Source organism: Salvia splendens, chromosome 10, assembly GCF_004379255.2.
Source record: "Salvia splendens isolate huo1 chromosome 10, SspV2, whole genome shotgun sequence".
In the NCBI taxonomy this organism is placed as follows: Eukaryota; Viridiplantae; Streptophyta; class Magnoliopsida; order Lamiales; family Lamiaceae; genus Salvia; species Salvia splendens.
In genome coordinates, this window is record NC_056041.1 from 8335201 (window position 1) to 8358504 (window position 23304).

Genomic DNA, 23304 nt, shown 5'->3' on the forward strand with positions numbered 1-23304 from the left:
CATTATTATTTTATCTTTACAACCGAACGCCACCTAAGGGTATAAAAATAATATACAACTATATTCAATTGAAAAAAAATTAAAAGTTACTATATGATTGCTACCATTTAACATAATACCAAGATCCCACATAAGTTTCATATATTGGTGATCAAGTGCTTAACTTAGTAAAAATATTGATGACTTCCCTTCAACCCATCCTACTCCTCCGATTCTTCTCGAATTCCACTGGCTTTATTTTGATTGAATCTGTAATTTTGATTTTGAAGTGTGATTTATCTTTTCTATATAGGTTGTATGCTATTTTATAAGAACTCAAAATTTACTCAGTCGATCTTGAACAACGATTGTAAAATATCTTTATATTATTAAAATTAAAAGAAAGGGAATAAAATATGGGTATCATTGTTGGGGTATCGTTTGTACATTATTTACGGGAATGAAAGTGATTTGTAGGAGAATATTTATCCACCCAAATTATTTAATTTATTTTCATTTTTTATTCAAAGTCCAAAACCAGTGAGAACTATTCTGCAAACTGCAATGGTATAACAACTACTATAAACATCATTTGATAAGTTTCCTAATGGGCCAACTTGTCATGTGAGCGATATACTAGCCCATTAACCTTATCATTACGGCCTGGCCTGGCCTGAGCCCAGATAACTGAATATCTCCTATTTTTAATTTTTTATTCTTTATTCTTTTTTTCTGAGAGGCTCTTCTTTTTTCTTTGAATGAATAAAATTTCTATTTTGGATAACAAAAAATGAACATTCCCTATGTAATAGAGGTTAGGTCTACACTAGTGACTACCCCTTACCCTTACCCTTACCCTTACCCTTACCCTTACCCTTACCCTTACCCTTACCCAAGATAATACTAATGTACACATTATCATTTTGCTAAATGATTTGTTATCCAAATCCAAATTCATCATTATCCACGGCGAATGCAGCCCCTCCCTAATGCTCCTCATAAACCAATAAAATAATACTCCCTCCGTCCCGCACTACTTGCACTTATTTTCTTTCTGGGCGTCCCAAGTTATTTGCACTCTTTCCATTTTTAGTAACAATTTATACCTACAGCCGTAATTGTTGACTTTGTCTATCACTCATTCCTTAATCTCCGTGCCCAAAAGGAAAGGTGCAAGTAGTGCGGGACGGAGAGAGTATATGCTCCATTTATTTGACACGTATATGATAGATCGATGACACAGTAATATCCAACATATTTGTATTCGTATAATCATGTTACTACACAGAGTAGTTACATTTTTATAATTTACCATTTTAGGTTTGTTACCTTAGGATTGGATGATTTTCACTGCATATATGATATATCAGATGTATAATACTCCATCCGTTCCTGAAAATTTGTCACATTTCATTTTCTGCACTCGTTTTAGAAAAATGATAATAAATAGTTAAAATAGAGAAAATATAAAGTAAGAGAGATAATAAAGTTGAGAAGACTCTCATTTTAGTTAATCTCTCTTACTTTACTCTATCTCTTTCTGTTTCTCCACTTTAGCTATTAATTATCATTTTTCTAAAACAAAATTTTAGGGACTGAGAGAGTACGCCATATCAAATGCAAAATAAGGTAAATATATGTTCATGTGATCAATCCAATGAACTTGCCTCTTGGTCTTTCATGGAATCAGGTGTTTTGACTTTGAGTATCCAATTTACTGGGACCGAACATTCAATCGGATAATTGAATACTCGAAATATTTTGAATTCGGGTGTTTGAGAGAGGCTATTTTCAGGTTTTGATTGCGCCATGCATTCGTATGTGCTCCATGCTCGATTGGACATTACTCCCCCCAAAAAAAAAGAAAAAAAAACAGTGACAAATTTTATAACAATAGAATTAAAAGATTGGCATTTGATACGTCTCCATCCCGTATTCGAATCTCAATTCTCAACCCTGCAAATTTCCTCTGTTTCCAATTAACAGAATCACCCCACCCCCTCTTTCCATTCTACCATCGTTGAATTTCCTCTCTCTACCCCAATTTCTTCCCAGAAAACACGCACTGAAACCCTCCCATACTCATTTCTCGGTCATCTGATAAAATTCTAGAGAGATGATAGTCGTGATCAGCAGCCGATGCTCCCACACTTCACTCATCACCGAGATCATCATAACCAGCTTCTTCCGCCATAAACTTTATATTTTACTCATTTAGTTAGCTCTCTTTACACTGCTGATCCAACTTTGATCGCTCTCTTGATTCAATCGCTGCAGAATCTGGTCTTGGTATGAGAATCCCCAAATATAGATTTCTGTTGCGTTGACTTTTAGTCATAATATGTCCTCTTCATTTAAATTCTGTATTCATTGAATTGAAGTTGGCTTTTCTGTCAGTGGAATTCATTCATCTTAGGTTTGTAAGATTATGGATCAACTGTGTGAATTTTGTGTACATTCTTATCTGTAATTCTTGTTTGATGATCAAGTCTTCTAGGTTATGCCTTTCTTTTTAAAGTCTGTTGTTTGATTATCAAGTCTTCTAGGTTATGCCTTTCTTTTTAAAGTCTGCTGTTTGATTATCAAGTGACTCAAGCTTGAATGAGCTTTTACTAAACATAGCATAAGTAGAGCTTGGTAGCTCTAGCTTGGATACTTTTTTTTCATTTTATCTTATTGAGGAAGAGCCGAGCTTTTTGATTTCATCCCATGTAAAAGGATTTGTGCTTGTTTGATGTTTATTATGATCGTTTGGTTTGGTATGTTTTACTCTTTAGACAGGAATGAAAAGAACCCATCTGTTATAATGGTCTTGTATCTCTTCAGGCTTGAACACAATGCTCAACTTCGAAGCTGTTGGCAGTGCCAAAAGATCCAGAAACATGGTTTACTCGTCTTTTGATCAAGAAGAGTTTGGAGAGGAATACTTGGATGAGTATTTTAATCAGCAAGAAAAGAAGAGGCGCCTTACTGTCGACCAAGTCCAGTTTCTCGAAAGGAGTTTTGAGGCAGACAATAAACTAGAGCCAGACAGGAAGATTCAGCTTGCTAAAGAGCTCAGGTTGCAGCCTCGGCAGATTGCTGTGTGGTTCCAAAATCGCAGGGCGCGATGGAACACAAAGCAGCTAGAAACAGATTATGAAACATTTCATGCGAGATATGAGACCCTGAAAACCAACTATAATAATCTTTTGAAGGAGAACCATAAGTTAAAGGCAGAGGTGCTAAAGCAAAATCTTGAATTTGGTTTAAATTTTCTTAAACTCTGGAATTTTCTCACCGGCATCTTACTATCTTGTACCAGGTCCTTCGTCTCAAACAAAACGATCTTGGTGGAGATCCGAAGAAAGTAGACTTACAATTGCTCGACTGCAAAGGGCTCCCTGAAGTGATGCCTACAGAAGCCAATGTGCGCATGATTTCTGACGATGAAGAGTCCAATGTGTCAGCCTTGGATTTCAAGAATGAACAACAGAGCTCATCGAAGGGTGAAGTGAGTAATGCGGGCAGTCCGAGGTTGACTGATGGGATTAACTCTCCTCTGTTAGAATCTGGTGTTTCGTCTCATGCCTTTGATCGCGACTACTCAGATTCATCACAGATTGGAGAAGACAACCTACATGAAGAGCCCGATTATGTCTTTCCTCTGAATTCCTTTTACTATGAATTTCCAGTTGAAGATCGTGCCTTCAACTTCTGGTGAATATTGATCTTCGCGGGCCACATTTTTCACTACAATTACTTGTTTTTCGTTTTAATCGTTTTACTATTATTGCAAAACTATGTTTGCTCAACTGTTTTGATCTTTGTTATCTGAAAGTCTTAATTTAGAAAGCAATAAGATAAGGAGATGTATTGTAAATTAGACAGTTGCACGGTTGAAACATCTTTGTTGCTATTATTCATGTTTTACATATATTGGTCGGAATTTTACTGTGTCAGTTAATTATTGATTGTTGATGCGATGATTGCTCTTAAGACAAACTACGAGACAGAAGACTAATAAAATGATCGTTTATGTATTCATCCTAGTTTTTTAATATTATGGCAAACTTATGCTTAAGGATTAGTGTGTTAGTCTTTTTTTAATTGATGAGTAAACAAAAATTTTAAACAAAACGTCAAGCGATTAGGGTGTTGTCTTTTATGAATACTGTTTTAAGCAGTCACATTATCCACTCAACATACAAGACTTTATAAAGCTCTAAGAATAATTACCAAAAACGTATAACCGGAAACCGAATGATTTGTAAAACAATTATATGGATTAGAATAAAGACATTCAACAAATTTTTACTTCTACCGAGTACTGAAATTGATAACCTTAATCCAATCAAATACTACTCCGTACTTTTTATCCTAATAGAGAGTTGTGAGACAAGGACACAGAAAAAGTACAAATATAACCGGACCAAATGAGAATAAATATCTTTGGTTTATATTGGAAATAAAAATCACATAGGACCTAATGAGAACGCACATAATTGGAAGCATAAGATTTCCAGTATGACAAAAAATGCAATGAAATTTGACGTAGACAGAAAAATACAAACCCTTCTAAAAACATACCAAATGTAGCAATAAAGCATTGACAACAACGATACAAGAGTGCACAAAGATACATAATGACAATATGCATCAAGATTTAGGCAGACACAATAAAATATTTGTATCAAAGTTCAAGTTCAAAACTTGATTCAATCAACTAAATAAAGAGTACCAAATCTTTAATATTGGTCAATGATAATAAAACATAATCCAAATCTAGATTGAATTAACTTAAAAGGTTACTACATAGAGAAAAATAGCATGCCTCGGAAAAGCACAATACGTCAAAATGAAAACACCAAAAACAAAAATCCCTTGGTCTCACATTCTATCAAGAAGAGAGTATATGTTCTTCATTCGCCCTTTTTCCGGAAGGAGCAGCCCTCGGTAAGCCTGGCACGACCACCAGTCGGTTGGCACAGCACGGTCTGGCAATTGCCGCACACTACAACTGTCTGGGAGTGGCTGAACACGGTTGTTCTGAACATACACACAGAGATCAACAAAAGGCAGCAATCAATCACACTCTCACAAGCAAATAAATTCACACAGGCATCAACAATTCAATTCAAATCAAGCAACAATTGATTCACAATTTTGAAAAATCAATGTATATTGTGGTCAGAAAAGCAACTTACATATTGAAGCAACCCTGGCACTTGACATCCTACAACAATTACAAACATCCAATCAAAAATAATGACATAAAACAACATTTAAAAGAAAATTAAAACTCATATCAGCGAAAACGCATACCATGAAGAAAGAGTTGGGGGATTGCACGAGACGCTTAAGCTTGTGCTTCCTTTTCTCAAGCTCAGCCGGAGGGTTTAGCAAATCGACATCATTAGATAGAACCTATCGATACGATAAGCAGAAATTATATCAAATAAGCGAAAATTCAATCGAAATCCGATAGAGGAATTAGCAAGGAACGTGAAAATTTACCATATTTGCTGAAACTGGGCGAGACTCGAGAGGCGCGAGAACTAGAGAGGAGAGGAAGAGTTTGAGAGTAGTCCGGGGATATGTAACTAGGGTTTGCCGACAGAAAATAAAATTTGGGCCTGTTTGTATTGGGCCAAATCAGTGAAACTAGTTATTAGTCGTGATTAGACCATTATGGTCATCGCATTTTCTCTGTTTTAAACAAACAATATAGTACTAATAGTGGTATTTTATTTGAATAGTTTTTATCTTTTTTTATTTAAGGAATAACGGTGGATTGATTAAAAGTATGTAGCGATTTGTTTCAGAATATATGCTAAAATATTGTTTGAACGATGAAGCCAAACAACTACCACATCAGACCTTTGTAGTAGTAGTAGTAATTGTTGAAATTACAGCTACAAGTATTTATTTATTCTAAAAACTCTGGCAATAAAGTAAATAGAAGATGTGGAATCCTTACTGTTACAAGTATTTATTCTAAAAACTCAGATAATAAAGTAAATAGAAGATGTGCATGGATGCATTTCCTTTACATTTTCATTTTATTCACTCATTCATTCTATCGTACCAAGCATAATATTAACAGAATAAAAATAAGAAGCACATTTCATTTCATCATATCAAGAAGAACCTCAAACGTTTACCTGCATGAGCAAATTTCCAAGCTCAAACATTATTTTGCAACAAAGGCTTATGGATTTATCTTCTGATGTAGTTGTGACAGTGTGAGGAAGTTGTTTTTCTAAATATGTTGATAGAATAATAAATTACTCTTAATTAACAATTTTCAAATAAAATATTAAGAGCAAAACAACACTTCCTTCCCCAATCTATAGATTCAATACAACTTTTGAATTTATTTCCCGCCATAAAGCATCCACAATGGCGGCGAGCGGATCGGCTAGCCGATTCCCGACGCTGGCCGGTTCGCTCGCCGAACCATTGCAAGTGGCGAGGGGCAATTCGGCGAGAAAATCGGCAGCGCACGCTGATTTTCGGGCGCTGACCGATCCGCTCGCCGGTCGGCTGGCCGCCATTGCGGGCTCCCGATCGGCGAGCGATCGGCCAACCCATTTTTTATTTATTTATTTAATTTTCGAAACACTATATATACGCGATTTGCACGTCATTTTCATTCGCACCACTTGTTTTAACGAGTTTTCTCTCTATCTTAATTTCTGTACAAAATCAACAACGCGAAATGAGTAACGCGGGTGGTAGTAGTGGTGGTAGTGGTGGGAATGCTGAGGAGTACGAACGGCAAATGAACGAAGAGTTGGAGGCCTATACGTCCAGTGAGATAAACCGGCTGATACAAAGGGCCTTGCAGCCGGCGGTACCTCGACCTCGACCCGTTGTCCACCGCCGAGCTGTGATTGAACGGGATCACGCAGCTGCACATCAGCGGCTATATGAAGACTACTTCGCACAAGAGCCGCGGTTTAACGCCAACCTTTTCATGCGGCGTTTTAGGGTGAGCAAGACCATGTTTATGTGTATTGTTGAAGCTTTGGAGCATCGATATATGTGTTTCCGCTTCAGGCACGATGCGGCTGGCAGACTCGGCCACACACCTATTCAAAAGTGCACTGCGGCAATCAGGCAGTTGGCCTACGGAGGCGCGGCAGACATGTGGGACGAGTACCTCCACATCGGTGAGACGATTGCCCTTGAATGTATGAAGTATTTCTGTCAGGGCGTGGTTGAAATATTCCGTGATCAGTACCTTCGAAGCCCTACCCCCGAAGACTGCCAGGAGCTGATGCAGATGCACGGGGAGAAGCATGGGTTCCCGGGTATGTTAGGCAGCATAGATTGTATGCATTGGGAGTGGAAGAACTGTCCCGCTGCCTGGAAGGGGTTCTACACGACCGGCTACAAGGGAAAGAATCCCACGATGATCCTCAAGGCCGTAGCTGATTACCGGCAGTGGATTTGGCATGCGTATTTTGGGATAGCCGGGTCGAACAACGACCTCAACGTCCTCAACTCGTCGCCCCTTTTCAACGAGCAGTGTCAGGGCGTCGGTCCGGCCATCAGTTTTGTCGCCAACGACAACCGACATGATATGGGCTACTATTTGGCGGATGGGATATACCCTAGGTGGCCCGTCTTTGTGAAGACGATCAGATGCGCATCAGATGAGAGGAAGGCCTACTTTGCGGAACGGCAGGAGTCGGCGCGCAAGGACGTGGAACGCGCATTTGGTGTGCTCCAGTCTCGATGAGCGGCAATTAGGGGTCCAACGCGTTTGTGGCATGTCGACTGCAATGCTGATATAATGTACGCCTGTATTATCATGCACAAAATGATTGTCGAAGATGAAGGTATACAACTGACTAGTTGGGCCAACGACGATAATGAAGTCGGTCCAAGCCACGGTGTGGCCACCTCCAATGTACGAAGCGGGGTACCTCACGATGAAGCCGGCCGCCTCCAAGCACATGCCGACATGCGCCGAGTGGATGCTCATATTCGACTCCAAAAGGATTTAATTGAAGAGTTGTGGGGCGGAGGACTGCACTGCGTTAGTTTTTTTTTTTTTAATTATGTATTTTTTTTAATCTACCTTTTTTTAATTATGTAATTTTTTTTAATTAATGTACTTTTTTTAAAATTAAATATTATTATTGAATTTGCCCGTATTTGTGTCGTAAATTTAATTCCGTATTTTGTGTGAGTGTTAATTATTTATTTTTTATAATTTTGTTTATTATGACTAGCCTATTGCTTGTCCAGTTGCTTGTCCTGATGATGTGGCAGAAGGAGTTTGTGGCTAGGCTATGACTGACCTATTGCTATTGGAGATGTTCTAACCACCCCCAAATGCACTTTTGTTATACACTCTGATCGCATTTGCGATAAGGAAAAAAATAGGTTTTGGAGTGATGACAGTATTTACAGCTAGAGAGATCAATTACACAAACTTCGTCTTATGGTACACCTACCACTGGTTTGATCACCTTCTTCTCCGCCTCTTTCGTATGGGAACAACGTACATAAATAAGAGTAGAGAGAGAGAGAGAGAGAGCAAAATCCACTCAAAATTTCAAGTTTTCTTTCAAGTAACACACCACCTCTTGCTGCATCAAACATTACACATATCAACAAATATGATCAAGAATTAAAATGAGTTGTCGCAGAAGAAAGAGAGACTTACGATCAAACATAGGACAATACATCCAGCAGCGCCAGGGAACAAGGCGTACCAAAAATTCAAATGGTGCAGCTTAACTCCATCGATGAAGAGCAATGGCAAGCTTGCAGCTGCATTTTTATGTCAAAATAACTATTAGTACATCAAAGAGCCAAGGCTGGTTTGTAATTGTAGATAAGACTTATGTGAAGAAGAAAAAGTAATTGCCTGGTGGATGGACGGAGCGGGTGAAGATCATGAAGGCCATGGCAGCAGCGAGGGCGGTGCTCCTAGCTAGCCAGCCCGGGCCTAATATTGAAAAGGCCAAGGCGCCTATTGCTGCACACCCGATCTGCGCCACAAACATATTGTACTTCTGCAGTCCAAGCAAATGTCACACTTCAATTGCTAGTTTTTTGATACTTGCCAAGTGAAATTTGATGCAAAATATAATTGGAAGTTAATATAGAGGGCTGATATGGTGATGCTTAATCTATGCTCTTGAGTCCACCTTCTTTATTTTGGTAATGAGCTTGCTCATATGTAATGACAAATGACCAAAACCCTACTGATGAAACATATGGATATCGATCTCAACGAAGCAAATAAACGGAAACAAAGTGACAAATAGATTGGAATTACTGTATTACATTAGGCCACCCCTTTTCCCCTCTAGCAACAAGAGTTTGTGCTTTGCATATTTCTCAAACACTATAAAGTATAAAACAAGGAAAATCCACTGTGTGTGATCAAGTAGAGTATAATGTGTCCAAATAACTATTTTTGGAAGTCTTGCTGCATTATTGCATCCAACTCAGCAGATTCCACAACTTGGCAATTTAAAACATATATTACCTGCAAATATACAATTGCTTCATGCTTTATTTGTCAAGTAACCCCAAAATTGAGGCTTCAAAACATGATCATGATAATAACTACGAAAGGCAACTTCTCTTTATTTTATTTTGGATATGAAATGGAGTAGTAAAATAAGATTGGAATAAATTGTAAGCACCAAAAAGCCATATCTTAGGTGAGCAAAGATAGAAGTATGATACAATCAAAGCATCATTTTGGTTGAAGAAAAAGAATATACTTTGAAGAAAGAGAATATACCCTAGCGCCGGGAGAAGCCGGCGTGGCGAAGAGAACGGCGCAGACGGCTCCGAGCGGCGCAATTGTAATGGAAACCCCTTTTGGTGCCAAAATCTGATCAATCTTTCCCAACAACGCCATTGCAGCAAAAGCCCCTAAACAAAATCGCCACTCAACCGAATTATGCTTCAAAATCTGCATGTCTGCAATCTGGTAGAGAGAGAGAGAGAGGGGACTAACCAGCAGAAGGCCAAATAATGTCACTGAGGGAAGGAGCTTTGGAGGTCTTTTCGGGAGCCCAATTCTCCCAGAGTGGAGCAGCGCCCGCATTACTCGATGAAGCGATGTAAAACCTCCTTTTTGTGGAATTTTGGGGTGTGAGAGATGTAAAAGCTCTTTTGTGGTTGTGGAAATCACATTTTTGGGTGCGGAGAGGAAATAAATGGAGAGATGGAAGCTGCGTTTGCGGCGCTAAAACCTGATTAAAGACCTGCGCAGCAGCCATCATTGGTTGATCTTGATCTTGATTCCGGACAGATTATTTTTAAAAATCCCAAATAAATAACTAGTGTGAGAGACCGTTGAGAGAGGTTGAAAGGCATGTGGGTGATGGAGGTCTCTTGGAGATGTCCAAAGGGTAATCAATCATAGATAGCGCTGTGCGAGTGCGACGGCTCTTTCATTTTTTGGGTTTTTCCATTTATTTTATTTTATCCTATTCTATTCATGCAATTGTTTTATTAATATTTACAATTAATCGACTTATTAGTCTCTACTATCGTCTCATCGGGTTTTTGCAATTAATCGACTTATTAGTTCTATTTTTATATATTTATTTTATAATAAAATACTGAATTTGATGAGTTAAAGTAGTGGAGTGTAAAAAAATAAAGATGTGAATTAATTATAGATCACCAAAAATGAAAAGTTAGGAGGATTAGGTCTATTTTATGTGATTAGCCTGGCTGCATAACATATAGGCGAGGTCACAGCACTACTTAATTTTTTAAGTAATTCCAACTTTATCGCCTTTGTTTTATTATATCCTATGTAGACTTGCTTTAATAGCTGAACAAAATTCAACTTGATGGCCAAGTTGAGTCAACTGCTGAATCGAATACATGACAAATCAATAATTTCTTCATATAATAATAGAAAATTTATTTTTTAAGAATATAAATTTAAAGACTTCGCTCAAAATGGATTCGAATACCACTCTATCATTACATCAATTTGCATACACAATAAAAATTTACTGACTTAATATGAGTACTCGAAATGTAATGCTGAATTAACTAAATCAATCTTCTAATCAACATCCGGCGACTACACTTCTTGTCGAGTTTGTATGATTTTTTTAAAAAAATTAGATAATACACTAATCTGTAATTGGTGAACTAATTAAAAGCATAAAGTAAATGGTAGTTAAGTGTATCAAACTTTATAAATTTCCCTAAGAAAAAAAAGTCTCTCATATGATTCAAAATTGAACTACTTTTTGGACGAGCATATATATTTATGAATAAGAGAATTGCACCAAATAGGAGTATAATGTTTTGTTTTGTGGGTTCTGCAGCAGCAGTGCAGTTAAAGCTATTACTGTGTAGTTGAATTCAGTAAAAAATTAGGACTTTGTACTGGGCCGGCCTGTCTAGAATTTGGATTATAAATGGGCTGGAAGCAAATTAACTAAAGGCTCAATAAGATTGAGCCCATTTTGTTTTCTAACTCTCACATTAAAAGTAAATGAACTATTCGAACCAACACATAAATCAGTTGAACCCAAATATTTTACTATGCCAAAATTTGTTGAACTTTTAATAATATCAGTCATAAGTTTGAGTCAATTTTAATATTTCGCATGAACTAGAAATTAGTTTTAAAATAAAAATTTTCAAGTGCGTAATTTTTCCAACTCGTTTCAAATAAAAATCTATATGATTTAGTCTGAGTTGCGAGTATATGAAATGAAGTCATTTTGATGTCTTAATTCTTGAATTGAATTCGATATTGAATATGTTCTTAATAGCATAAAATATATTTTCTAGATTAATCGGATTTGAAGAATGACTTTTCATGGAATATTAATATCAGTCTAAAGTTCAGTGATTTTTAAAATCACTTGCAAAAGTTCATAAAAAATTTCATAATTCATTCAAAATTTATGTTTTTTAAGGTCAAATTCTCATTTCCCAACCTTTACTATAAGCTTTACATATTGAAAGGTTGGTGCCTTTTAGGTTATTTTTCTTCAAATCTTGATTTGTACTCTCTATATTCCATAATAGATGTCACACTTTTATTTTTAGTTTGTTACACAAAAGATTCACATTTACATGTATTTTTAAAAAGTTGTCTCTCACATAAATATATACAAATATATTTCTTTTCTCCACTTAATACACAACACATCTCCTAAAATCATTTATTTTCCCCCGTGTGACGTCTATATATTATGGGACGGTGATAGTACCTTTTTCTATTTAAATACTCCTGGGGTATTATTTAGTTGTATTTTATTTGATGATAAACTCTAATGTGAAAAATAAAAGATAAATGGAGAATCATCGGTCATTTAAAACAAATACTAACATGAAAAATATGTTATTTGAATCCAAAATCATTAACTAAAGGACAGTCTCATGATGTTTTAATTTCGCTAATTGAGTGGGCGTCCTCATTATTATTTGGATATGATATCTTAATTACATGGAATCTAGCTTATAGGGTTGGACTTTTAAAAACCAGTTGGTGCTATAATTAGTAAGAATTATCTCTCAAAGAAGTAACAAATTTGAAAACAACCTTCTTTAATTTCGTTTCAATGTTACTATCATAGAATGAATCACCATATATACCGACTAGTGGAGGAGAATGACTGATCCAAATAAAAGCAAATTATAAAAGAGAAATACGATACGATTTGAACTAGTGACACTATAATTTTAACTACGTCTAGAATAATCAACTTGCTCTCGGCTCACCTATATTGATCATAAGATTTTCATTTACTAAAATATTCCCTGTTGACAGTGCGCATAAAGCAACATTGGCTTAATAGTTTGCTCCATTCACATAAACAAAGATCCAGTCCTTGACCTCATGCTTAATCGACAAGATATTGGACCACCATAAGATTTTAAGTGAAATGATTAAACACTACCGCATTTGACTGAATGTATAGCTAGGGAATTCGGTAAAGCCATTTATTACTTCTGAATTGGAATATTGTAGGACGACAAATTAGATTAGTGAAATCTTAATGTTAATGTTAATGTTAATGTTAAGTAGTAACTTATGTTTAAGTAAAAATTGCCAATTATAGTTATCTTCACCGTGTATCTGTCGTATTATAAATTCTAATCAGGTAGGTGTCTAGATTCGCCTTCATCTTTTATCACCAATTCAAATTAATTAAGTTTTTAACTACGTTAATATTAACTTTATACATGTAATTTATATTAACATACTAATAAAACAGCAAAACTCAAAATACGATAAAAATGGAAAAGAACAGTACTACTGCCCAGAAAGAACTAGTATCATAATAAGATAAGGAAAAACGTGATACTGTAATATTTGATACACCGACATGATTTTTAATTAGTGTGATTCGAAAAATAATTGCTACACCTAAACAATGTTATCTCATCTCATGACTTTTGATACATCAACATGATTTTACAAAGAATCGGGATTTTAGAAAATGCGCAAGAAAAACTCAGCACTCAGAATCTTTGCAATATGGAGTAATATAATAAGTACTACTACTTAATACAGTACTAGTATTTTATTTACTAATTACGCGCGTCATTGAGTACTTAAATTTGTTTCGTAGTTTTGGTGATATATGCCGAGGGTTTTAATCTATCAAAACAAGTCTTTAAGTATAGAAATGCAGGCCATATATGGGCCGTTAGATATGTAGATGAATGGCCATAATTTGGATTGCAAACTGAATCTTTTGGGGCATAATAAGAACGATTTATGTCATGTGAAGGGTAAATTAGGAATAGAAAAATTCATGAACCGTCGTTCCGTTTTTTAAGATCGGATTAAATGGGAGTCATTACTCCACAGCCAAGTTGGTGCTTGGGTTCTGACGCCGTTCAATTTAACTCTATTTTACCAAAAATTCATCTAATTTTTCATCAAAAAACCTCAAAATCGGCTTTGACAAAAACCCTAATCTATCAAATCAACAAAGAACAAATCACAGTTGACGCTTCTGAAATCAACGAGAATGATAAAGCTAGCGCCTTCTTCAGCAATGGTCGACACACGATCTTCTGGAACCGCGACGCATGACGGAAAAGGTTAGTAAGATTTTGTATACCGATTGTCTGAAACTTAACTCAAATTTGACCCAATTTTCACTTCAATTGGTTGGATGTAACCTAGTCTATCAAAGAATGATTGTGAAGAAGAAGGTACCGCCAAAACCCAAAGCACAGAAAGGTATGTCGACTACATTTTCTAGGTTATTATTTGAAGGATTGTAGTTTTGGTTCTTTTTAGGCACTCTGGTATTTAATTGTGGTTTTTTCATCAGCAATAGGTCAAAGTTCCACTCAAAACTCGACTGAACTGAGACATGGTATCGATGACCCAAAACAAGGTTAAAGTTATATGTATTTACCTTCTGAACCTCTGCTTTTGAAGTGCTCATGAATTGAGATGAGATATGTTTTTATAATAGGAGACATATGGGAAACATGCAATGGAAAAAACTCATATTTTTTATGATTTGTTTGTGTTAATGTTATACACTAATTTAATGATCGTTCAGATACAGCACCACATAAATATATTAGTGCAGAAGGTGAAAGAGGGAAAGGAACTGCTGAAGATGTTCCCATTTCTAGAAAAGGTCCTTACATTAAACAGAAATCATAACTTGATATGATTGTGATAATATCACTATTACACAATTGTTGTTTTATGACGCTTATGTCTCTGTATTAACCTCGTTCTTATGCACAAATGCATTGATAGGGGAATTTGAGTATTTAAGAGCTAAATACAATCGTGTGTTGATGGTTGCAAGAAATAATCATAGCGCATTATTGAATAAAGCGGCGACATCCAAACATTATGCAAAAGAGAGCAAGAAAACAAAGATCAACGTAGAAAAGATGATGGCAAACTATGGATCTTAATCAATGGTTATGTCATACCTAAAACTACTGATACTTTTGTTCATTTCTTTATAGTTTACCACTATTTTAAGTAAACGATGTTTAGACCTTGTACTTCTCGATTTTTGAACCATGTTTTATAAATGTCAGCTGGATGTTATTGTTACTTCACTATATATATTATTTCATCTGTATTTATTTTGGAGTCTCTATGCACTAGTAATCCATTTTAATTTACCAATTAGTAAAAATACAGAGCAATCAAAGCTCTTCGTCTGTCAAATTATTCTGTTGGTATTGACAAATTTAAAAATAGGTCATATTAATATGACCGAAAAATACAATAAAAATGACCCAAACAACACCTATTTTTTTCATCCAACAATATTAATATGACTGAAAACTGCACTTACAATGACCTAAAGTTGTTATATTGAATAATACATTAGTCATTTGAGTAAAAATAGAATCAGTTAAGGGTACTACAATCCTCTTGTTTCTTGTAGTCGAAATACCATATGATGATAATTACTTCATACATTGGGTCATAATAAATGAATATTTGGGTCATGACAAAGTATGAGTAATTTGTGTCATAATAATCCAATATTCAAGTCATTATATAACACTACGGAGTACCAGAATGCATCATACAAATCTGATCGAAATGTTCGTATCAAACAAACGGAAGTAAAATAAAAGATAACCTAAACATCTTCCAGTCGTTTGGGTCATACTAAATGAATATTTGGGTCATGTCATCTTCTGGGTAAATTGGGTCATAATAATCAAATAATTGAGTCATTATATAAAACTACGGAGTACCAGAATGCGTCATACAAATCTGATCGAAATGTTCATATCAAACTATATATATGGGATGGATCTGGCAACGACGACGATGGAACAGATTGATACAAAAGTATATGATGAACGATGGTATAGGATTGAAAATGAAACGCAAATGGAACAGATTGATGCAACAATGAAATCTGGAAACTAATTGCTCAAGAATAATAAATCTCCATGGAAATAAGTATAATGGAAGATCGTCTGATGAATATGGAAGATATGAAGGAGTTGAAGTTATGGAATGTTAATCCATCACTCATGCAGATGATTTGTTAGTGAGAGGTAATATTATAGGATTTTCCATAACAGACTGATTACATGATATGACATAAGTAACCTTATAGGATTAATAATAATTAAAATAATAATATTTCAGAAATTAATATAGTCATTAGATATTTTAATCTTAAATGATCTCGAGTAATCCTAAGAACCAACTTTAGCTTCTATTTCTTTCTTTAAACTCATTCTTGTTTTGATCAAAATCATATATATTAAATTCATACTATCATGTAAATATATGCATTGAATACAAGATTGAATTTGAGTGCTCAATCATTAGTACACGTGAGACTATATAAATATATATTGAACCCGTGACTCTTAATTACAAATGATATGTTTACTAAAATAAAACATGTAATTCGGTGAAGTTTTGTAAATATCTATGAGGTAGGACCCTTAGGATAATATATGAGCCTATGAATTTTATAATAGAATAATGCTATGCGGCCACCCAGTGGCGGACGCAGGAATATTTCGTGGTAGGGGCTGTACAGTAAATTTTTTGTAGTTAACATACACCCCCTTCGTCTTTTAAAATAGAGATTTCTGCAGCGGCACGAGTTTTAAAGTGAAATTGGTATAGCGTGACATGTAAAATTTAAGTATAGAACTCCCTCCGTACACGACTAATTGGCATATTTTACTCTACTCAAATTTTAAGAAATATAGTAAAAAATAGGTGGATACAGTTAGTGAAATGTAAGTCCTATTATAATAAAATTTTAATGGAATGAGCTAGTGGAACATGAAAATCATTATCAACAGTAATAAAAAGTACTTCTTTCGTCCTACAAAAATATGTATTTTTAGTTGGGCACGAGTTTTAATGTACAATTGGTAAAATAAGATAGAGAGATAAAGAAAATTAATTAAAGTATTGTTATAAGAGAATGAGTCACACCTCATTAGAGAGAAAAAGTTTCCAAAATTAGAAAGTGCATATTCTTGTGTTATGGACTAAAAAGAAAAGTAATGTATATTTTTATGGGACGAGCGGAGTAAATGAGACAATTAATTGCGGAAGTGTGAAAAAGAAAATTTACGCTAATTAATTGTGGAGACTGGAGGAATGAAAAAGAAAATTTACGCCAATTAATTGTGGACTAAAGGAGTACTGCTTTATAGAAAAATCTCTACCCAATAATAATATTACTATAATTTTGTGATCAACTCTTTTAAAATATACCAAGAAGTAAATACTACTAATAAAGCTGAATTAATAAGGGCATCGTAAAGCTATAAACATTTGAACTTAAATTGAAGTAAAATAATTAAACTATGTTTAATACACTAAAATTACTAACATAAGTAGAACACGTGATATAGGCGTAGCCTATAAGGCAGAGGACTTGACATTCGCCAATTTAATTATTACTATATTAATTTAATTATTTATTGTTATCTCATCTTCTTCCTTAAATATCAACGACAACCATTTTTTTCTAAACTTTCTTCTGTAATTTCAAATTTCAGCCCCTCCTTATTTAGTTTTTCACATTTTAGACTTCACGTACAGTAATTTAGTGAGGGCTGAAGACATTTTTAAAAAATTTCAAAAGTTTTTAAAGTATAAAATATTAAAAAAATTAATTGGGGGAGGGCTTAAGCCCTTCCTCCCTTGGCTGTGTGTCCGCCAATGCGGCCACCCTCGCGACTCGTGACGTGCAAATTGCTCTTAAAATACTCATAGTATTGTCTTATTATTCAAGTTTGATAGTATTCCTTTTTAGTTATAGTATTAGATATTGCTATTTTCATTATATAAAGTGCGTATATAATAGGAAAAATTTAAACAATGAAGTAATAACACTAAATATTTTATCGACCGTTGCGACAAAATTATTAGATAGAATAAAACCAATAATTAATTGATTTAATTAGTGAATTTAGTAAACGTGATACTATCATATATATGACGTTGTCTATGATCACACAGAGTCCGATAGACAGCTGGTGCGGGGACTTGGACCATGGGATATTTAATGGAAAAAAAAAACAATACTTAATTAATTGATATCCTAGCTATATCCTTACTTAATCATTAAAATAGTGGTTAATAATTATTATCAGGACTACAAAGCGTACAAATGACAAATTGAATTCATATTAAATGGGTTTGAGTTCGATGTACTCATTCTTTTTTTTTCTTTTTTTTGTATTACTCTTTTAAGCTCAAGTTATCTCGTTAAATACAAGCCAATTCCGAAAATAAATTAAAAAGTTTTCAACTCAAAATAAATAGCCTTTTAATTTTATGTTCTTCGTTTGAATAAAATATACTCCTACTATAAAAGATTTTACTCTTATTTTTATGTATTCACTAATAGAAATATGAGTCTGAATTGATATCTCGATCCCGCAGGAACCTTTTTATCACTATTTTCTCTTTTTTTTGTGGACATAAAAAATAGAACACTCAATAAAATAATAGTAATGGATAATATTTTATGTGGATTGTGGAGTATTTCTTTACTTTTTTTTATCTCAATTTATGATTTTCTGGTCAACGTCGTTGTGATCGAAGTTGCCAAAATAATAAACAGAGCCTTAATTTGTGGCCCGCCGTAGTTCAAAATATCAATCATCCCCATTTAATTTCAACAGAGTAACCAAAATAGAATATTTTTCAAAAAAATAATACATACGAATGATACGTAAAATATACGAAAATTCCACTAGTAGAAAAACATTTACGTTTTTAACGTGGTTGGCCAATAGAGTTCTGTAATGTGAACTCAAAATTGTGACTTCAGTCATTATCACGTGAAGCTATACTAAAAATAAAATGAATCAGCCCTATAATTTAAAAATAGAGGAGTGAACATTCGACTTATATTCGTAAATAGAGGAGCTGAGTTGGTTATTTCCTTGTCTTTTTAGAAAAATAAAATTAATGGGTTGCATCTTTAATTTTACCTCCAATAATTTGAATGTGACGATATGGGAGGGCATGGCATTAATGTGATAATTTGTTTAATTATACTCCCTCCGTCCTACAAAAGATGTCACACTTGTGGGACGACACAGGATTTTAGAATGTTTTATTTTGTTTGTTAAATAAAGAGAAAATATAATTTTTATATTGATATGAGAGAGAATTTTTTTGAAAAATGAAAATGTGAGATCTCTGTGAGCACAAAATAAATTAGTGCGAGCTTGATTCAAAGTAAATAATATGACATTAATAAGCAATCGACGACGCTGACTAATGGTATCAGAGTCTAAATTGCATTTGGTCGCCCCAGTTAGAATGAGGTGTTGTAAATTTGAGTAGTCGTGTACATCTTCATGTTAAATTGGATATATGCAAATCTGGCTCACAGCACACATTTCTAGAGAGATAATACTGTGATAGTCAAAGCGTTTAATTAATGATTATAATGTCTATCTCTTTATATTGGTATACATTAGATTTATCACTTATCTTTATGGATTTGCATGGTTCAAAGTAGTGTGAGATTCATCATTTTATCCCAAGTAAAAAACAAAGCTCCTTACAGTGACACGTGGCAGCTCTTGAGTAATGCACCAAAAATTAATCTTATTTTTATTTATGTAAATTTTCTCATCATTTTTCAATTATTTTATTACTTGCGTATAAATAGTATATTTTTATTTGATTTTTCACATTAATTTTGGGTGACTTTTATGGAAGACTCGTTAGGATCCGGCGCACACCAGCTCGTGGATTAATTAAGAAATTGTACTTCAATTAAAAGTAAACCACCACTTATTTTTAATTGACGGTCACATTAAATTTGTGTGATTTTTTTGGAACTCTTTAAAGATCTTGAGCAATAAGCTCGCAGATTGATTAAGAAATTGCACTTCCATTAAAACTAAACCCCGTTTATATTTATTTAATAGACTTTTTTACACTAATATAAGGTTATTTTATTGAAAGGCTTTTATATTTCTTAATCTTTACGCATTTGAGTAGACCCCGATGTATTAGTCGGAAGGTAAGCATTTTACTAACTGAGTTGCATTTTTATGGTTACAGATGAGCGACTAATTAAAAAATAATGATTTTTCCTCTTTTTAACATAACCGCGATACTATTTAAGTAAGCACTTAGAACACCAAACCATTATCATTAGCACTATTTATTCCATAAAACAACAAAAACGAGTCAAATGAAATGTGTTCAAACTCTGTGCTCTACTAAATTTGTCATCCTCCACAACTTGCAGCTTATGCATGTAGTATTATGTGAATATGAGTTACATACACATGATGTATAGCCAACCAATCTCTATCTTAAACCTTACTATACATAGTTTCCACACTACATGTTAGAAGAATATACCAAAAACGACCTCCAATCAAAGAAGAATACATAGAAAGTTTGAACATATCTTACGTGACACAAATCTTCCAATCTCTTTATATACATACATCCTCACACTTAAAATCTCCATCTCAAATTGCAAAAGAGATCCAAAATTTGAGCTTTTATCACCACAACAATGGAGAATCCTGAGAAAGTTGAGGCCCCCAAAACCAAAAAAGAACCAAACTACAGAGGAGTGAGAGCCATGCCTTTTGTTATAGGTACAAAATCTCTTGCAAAATATAGACAGTATTACTATAAATCAAGAATTTGGAAAATAAATTCATGGTTGTTTAATTTATTGGTAGGTAACGAGACATTTGAGAAGCTTGGAACAATTGGGACATCTACAAATCTTCTAGTATACCTCACCACCGTCTTCAACATGAAGTCCATCACCGCCACCAACGTCATCAACATCTTCAACGGCACCTGCAACTTCGGCACATTGCTCGGCGCCTTCCTCTCCGACACCTACCTCGGCCGCTACAAAACCCTCGGCCTCGCCTCCATCTCCTCCTTCTTGGTACATATATTTATTTCACTTTCTACTTAAAATATGAACAGACTGAGATTTACCGTGATTTACCATTGACAGGGCATGCTGGTCCTGACAATGACAGCGACGTTCCCGAGCCTGCACCCGCCAAAATGCGGGAGCGGCGCGTGCGTGGAGGCTTCGATGGGACAGCTGGCGTTCCTTTTCACGGCGTTTGTGTTCCTGGTGATCGGGGCGAGCGGGATCCGGCCGTGCAACCTGGCGTTCGGGGCGGACCAGTTCAACCCGAACACGGAGTCGGGCAAGCAGGGCATCAACAGCTTCTTCAACTGGTACTACTTCACCTTCACGTTTGCGATGATGGTGTCGCTCACCGTCATCGTGTACGTGCAGGCCAGCATCAGCTGGGCCATCGGCCTCGCCATCCCCGCCTTCCTCATGTTCCTCTCGTGCGCCTTCTTCTTCGTCGGCACGAGGATCTACGTCATGATCCTCCCGCTGGGGAGCCCCATCACCAGCGTCGTTCAGACGCTGGTCGTAGCGTTTAAGAAGAGGAAGCTGCACCTGCCGCCGCAACCACTTAATTCTCTCTTCGTTTACCACAATCCCGATTCCATCAACTCCAGACTCCCTTATACCGAACAATTCAGGTATTTATTTTATCTGTGTTTGGATCTGTCGACTGAACAATAGTTTAATATTGGTAACCCAAAATTTTGAAATTACACAAATTATAGGTGGTTGAATAAAGCAGCAATAATAACAGAAAATGACGAAATCAATGAAGATGGATCAGCAGCAGATCCGTGGAATCTTTGCAGTGTACAGCAAGTGGAGGAGATCAAATGCGTGATAAGAGTGGTCCCCATTTGGGTCTCCGGCGTGCTATACTACGTCGTTTTAGTCCAAACTCAGACATATCTAGTCTTCCAAGCCCTCCAAACCGACCGCCGGCTAGGCCGCGGCGGCTTCAAAATCCCGGCCGCCACCTACAACATCTTCACCATGATCAGCCTCACCATCTGGATCGCGGTCTACGACCGCCTCATCGTCCCCCTCCTCCGCCGCCTGACCGGGAAGCAAGAGGGCATCACGATGCTGCAGAGGATCGGGTTCGGAATATTCCTCGCATGCCTCGCCATGCTGCTGTCGGGAGCGGTGGAGGCCCACAGGAGGACTGTGGCCCTCACGCGCCCCACACTGGGCGCGGAGGCCCGGCGCGGCGCGGTGTCGGCCATGTCAGGGTACTGGCTGACGCCGCAGCTGGCGCTGACAGGGGTGTCGGAGGCGTTCGCGGTGATCGGCCAGATTGAACTGTTCTACAAGCAGTTCCCAGAGAACATGAGGAGCTTCGCGGGCTCCTTTTTGTTCTGCGGGTTTGCTATATCAAGCTACTTCACGAGCTTTCTCGTGTCGGTCGTGCACAACACGACCCGTGTTGGCGCGTCCGGGAATTGGCTTGCGGAGGATTTGAATAAAGGGAGGTTGGACTATTTTTACTACCTTGTTGCGGGGTTGGAGTTCTTGAATTTGGTGTATTTTTTGGTTTGTGCTAAGTGGTATAGGTATAAGACTAGTGATGATACAAGTGATGGTAAAATGGAGGTGCCTATGGAGAAGATTGATGCTCAAAAATCGGTTTAGTTAGATTCAGGTTCTTGAATATATTAGTGTTGGTCTCACAAGTTTATTAAATTTCCTTGATGGTGGAAATACAATAGTTGAGTTCAAATAGTATAATTTAAGGTGGTTAATTCTTCTTTGAAATATAGTACTACTAGTCTTGCTTTTATGAATACTAAAATCACAATGAGAGATTGATTGAGACAATAGAATCGAATGGAAATCCCAAGTACTTTAAATGAAAATATGGGAATACAAGAGGATTGAAATGGGTAATGTGTGTAAGAATGGTGCACAAATGTTCCGTATTTATAGATAAAAAATCGAAAAAAAATAAAATAAAATTTGGGGACTTGCGGCCCGGAGAGCATGCAACGCCGGGCTGGGACGCCAACGATGCGGCTCGGGCACAGTTAACGCCGGCCAGGCCGGACCCCGGGAGCGTCCCCAGGCCCCGGGACCGGCCTGGGCTGGAAATCTCTCGCCTCCAATGCCACGCTCGGGCCGGGACTTGCTTTTTGCGGCCAGGCCCCGAGCGTTATTCATGCTCTTATTCATTCAAACATTTATATTTTTCGACATGAATCTTTCATATTATACGCATTGAATAAGAATTGGTACTGCATTCATAATCATCCATGTTTTTTTTCATAATTTTCTTTTTTGTGTATTCAAGCATTTACTTTAACATGAAAATTTAAACCTTCCTTGGTATTCTAAAATCAAGTTCGTAGGTAGTACTAGATTTGAGTACAGTGGCTTAAATATATAGCACTAAAATTGTGATAGAGATAATGAGATGAACGATATATATAATCATAAAAGTTTCAACTTAACTAATTATAACCATGTACATTTAAAATGT

At 36.0% G+C, this 23304-nt stretch overlaps 4 protein-coding genes across 4 annotated transcripts; 2 read left to right on the plus strand and 2 right to left on the minus strand.

Annotated features, from left to right (window-relative positions):
- The first annotated feature begins 1885 nt into the window (after positions 1-1885).
- LOC121750104 (homeobox-leucine zipper protein HOX16-like) lies at positions 1886-3907 on the plus strand. Its single transcript, XM_042144561.1, has 3 exons — positions 1886-2268; positions 2806-3200; positions 3284-3907. The coding sequence occupies exons 2-3, from the start codon at positions 2817-2819 to the stop codon at positions 3680-3682; spliced, it is 783 nt and encodes a 260-aa protein (XP_042000495.1). The 5' UTR covers positions 1886-2268; positions 2806-2816; the 3' UTR covers positions 3683-3907.
- Positions 3908-4685: 778 nt separating this feature from the next.
- LOC121750556 (40S ribosomal protein S27-2-like) lies at positions 4686-5611 on the minus strand. Its single transcript, XM_042145114.1, has 4 exons — positions 5476-5611; positions 5284-5385; positions 5166-5194; positions 4686-5007 (listed from the first exon to the last, which is right to left on the minus strand). Exons 1-4 carry the CDS (start codon positions 5476-5478, stop codon positions 4881-4883), a joined length of 261 nt encoding a protein of 86 aa, XP_042001048.1. The 5' UTR covers positions 5479-5611; the 3' UTR covers positions 4686-4880.
- Positions 5612-8333: 2722 nt separating this feature from the next.
- Positions 8334-10331, minus strand: LOC121750126. The gene is made up of 5 exons (XM_042144587.1): positions 9950-10331; positions 9731-9864; positions 8843-8990; positions 8639-8745; positions 8334-8561 (listed from the first exon to the last, which is right to left on the minus strand). Exons 1-5 carry the CDS (start codon positions 10215-10217, stop codon positions 8520-8522), a joined length of 699 nt encoding a protein of 232 aa, XP_042000521.1. The 5' UTR covers positions 10218-10331; the 3' UTR covers positions 8334-8519.
- A 9966-nt stretch (positions 10332-20297) lies between these two features.
- LOC121753194 (protein NRT1/ PTR FAMILY 2.11-like) lies at positions 20298-22583 on the plus strand. The gene is made up of 4 exons (XM_042148398.1): positions 20298-20538; positions 20626-20843; positions 20916-21466; positions 21554-22583. Exons 1-4 carry the CDS (start codon positions 20454-20456, stop codon positions 22458-22460), a joined length of 1761 nt encoding a protein of 586 aa, XP_042004332.1. The 5' UTR covers positions 20298-20453; the 3' UTR covers positions 22461-22583.
- The last annotated feature ends 721 nt before the right edge of the window (positions 22584-23304 follow it).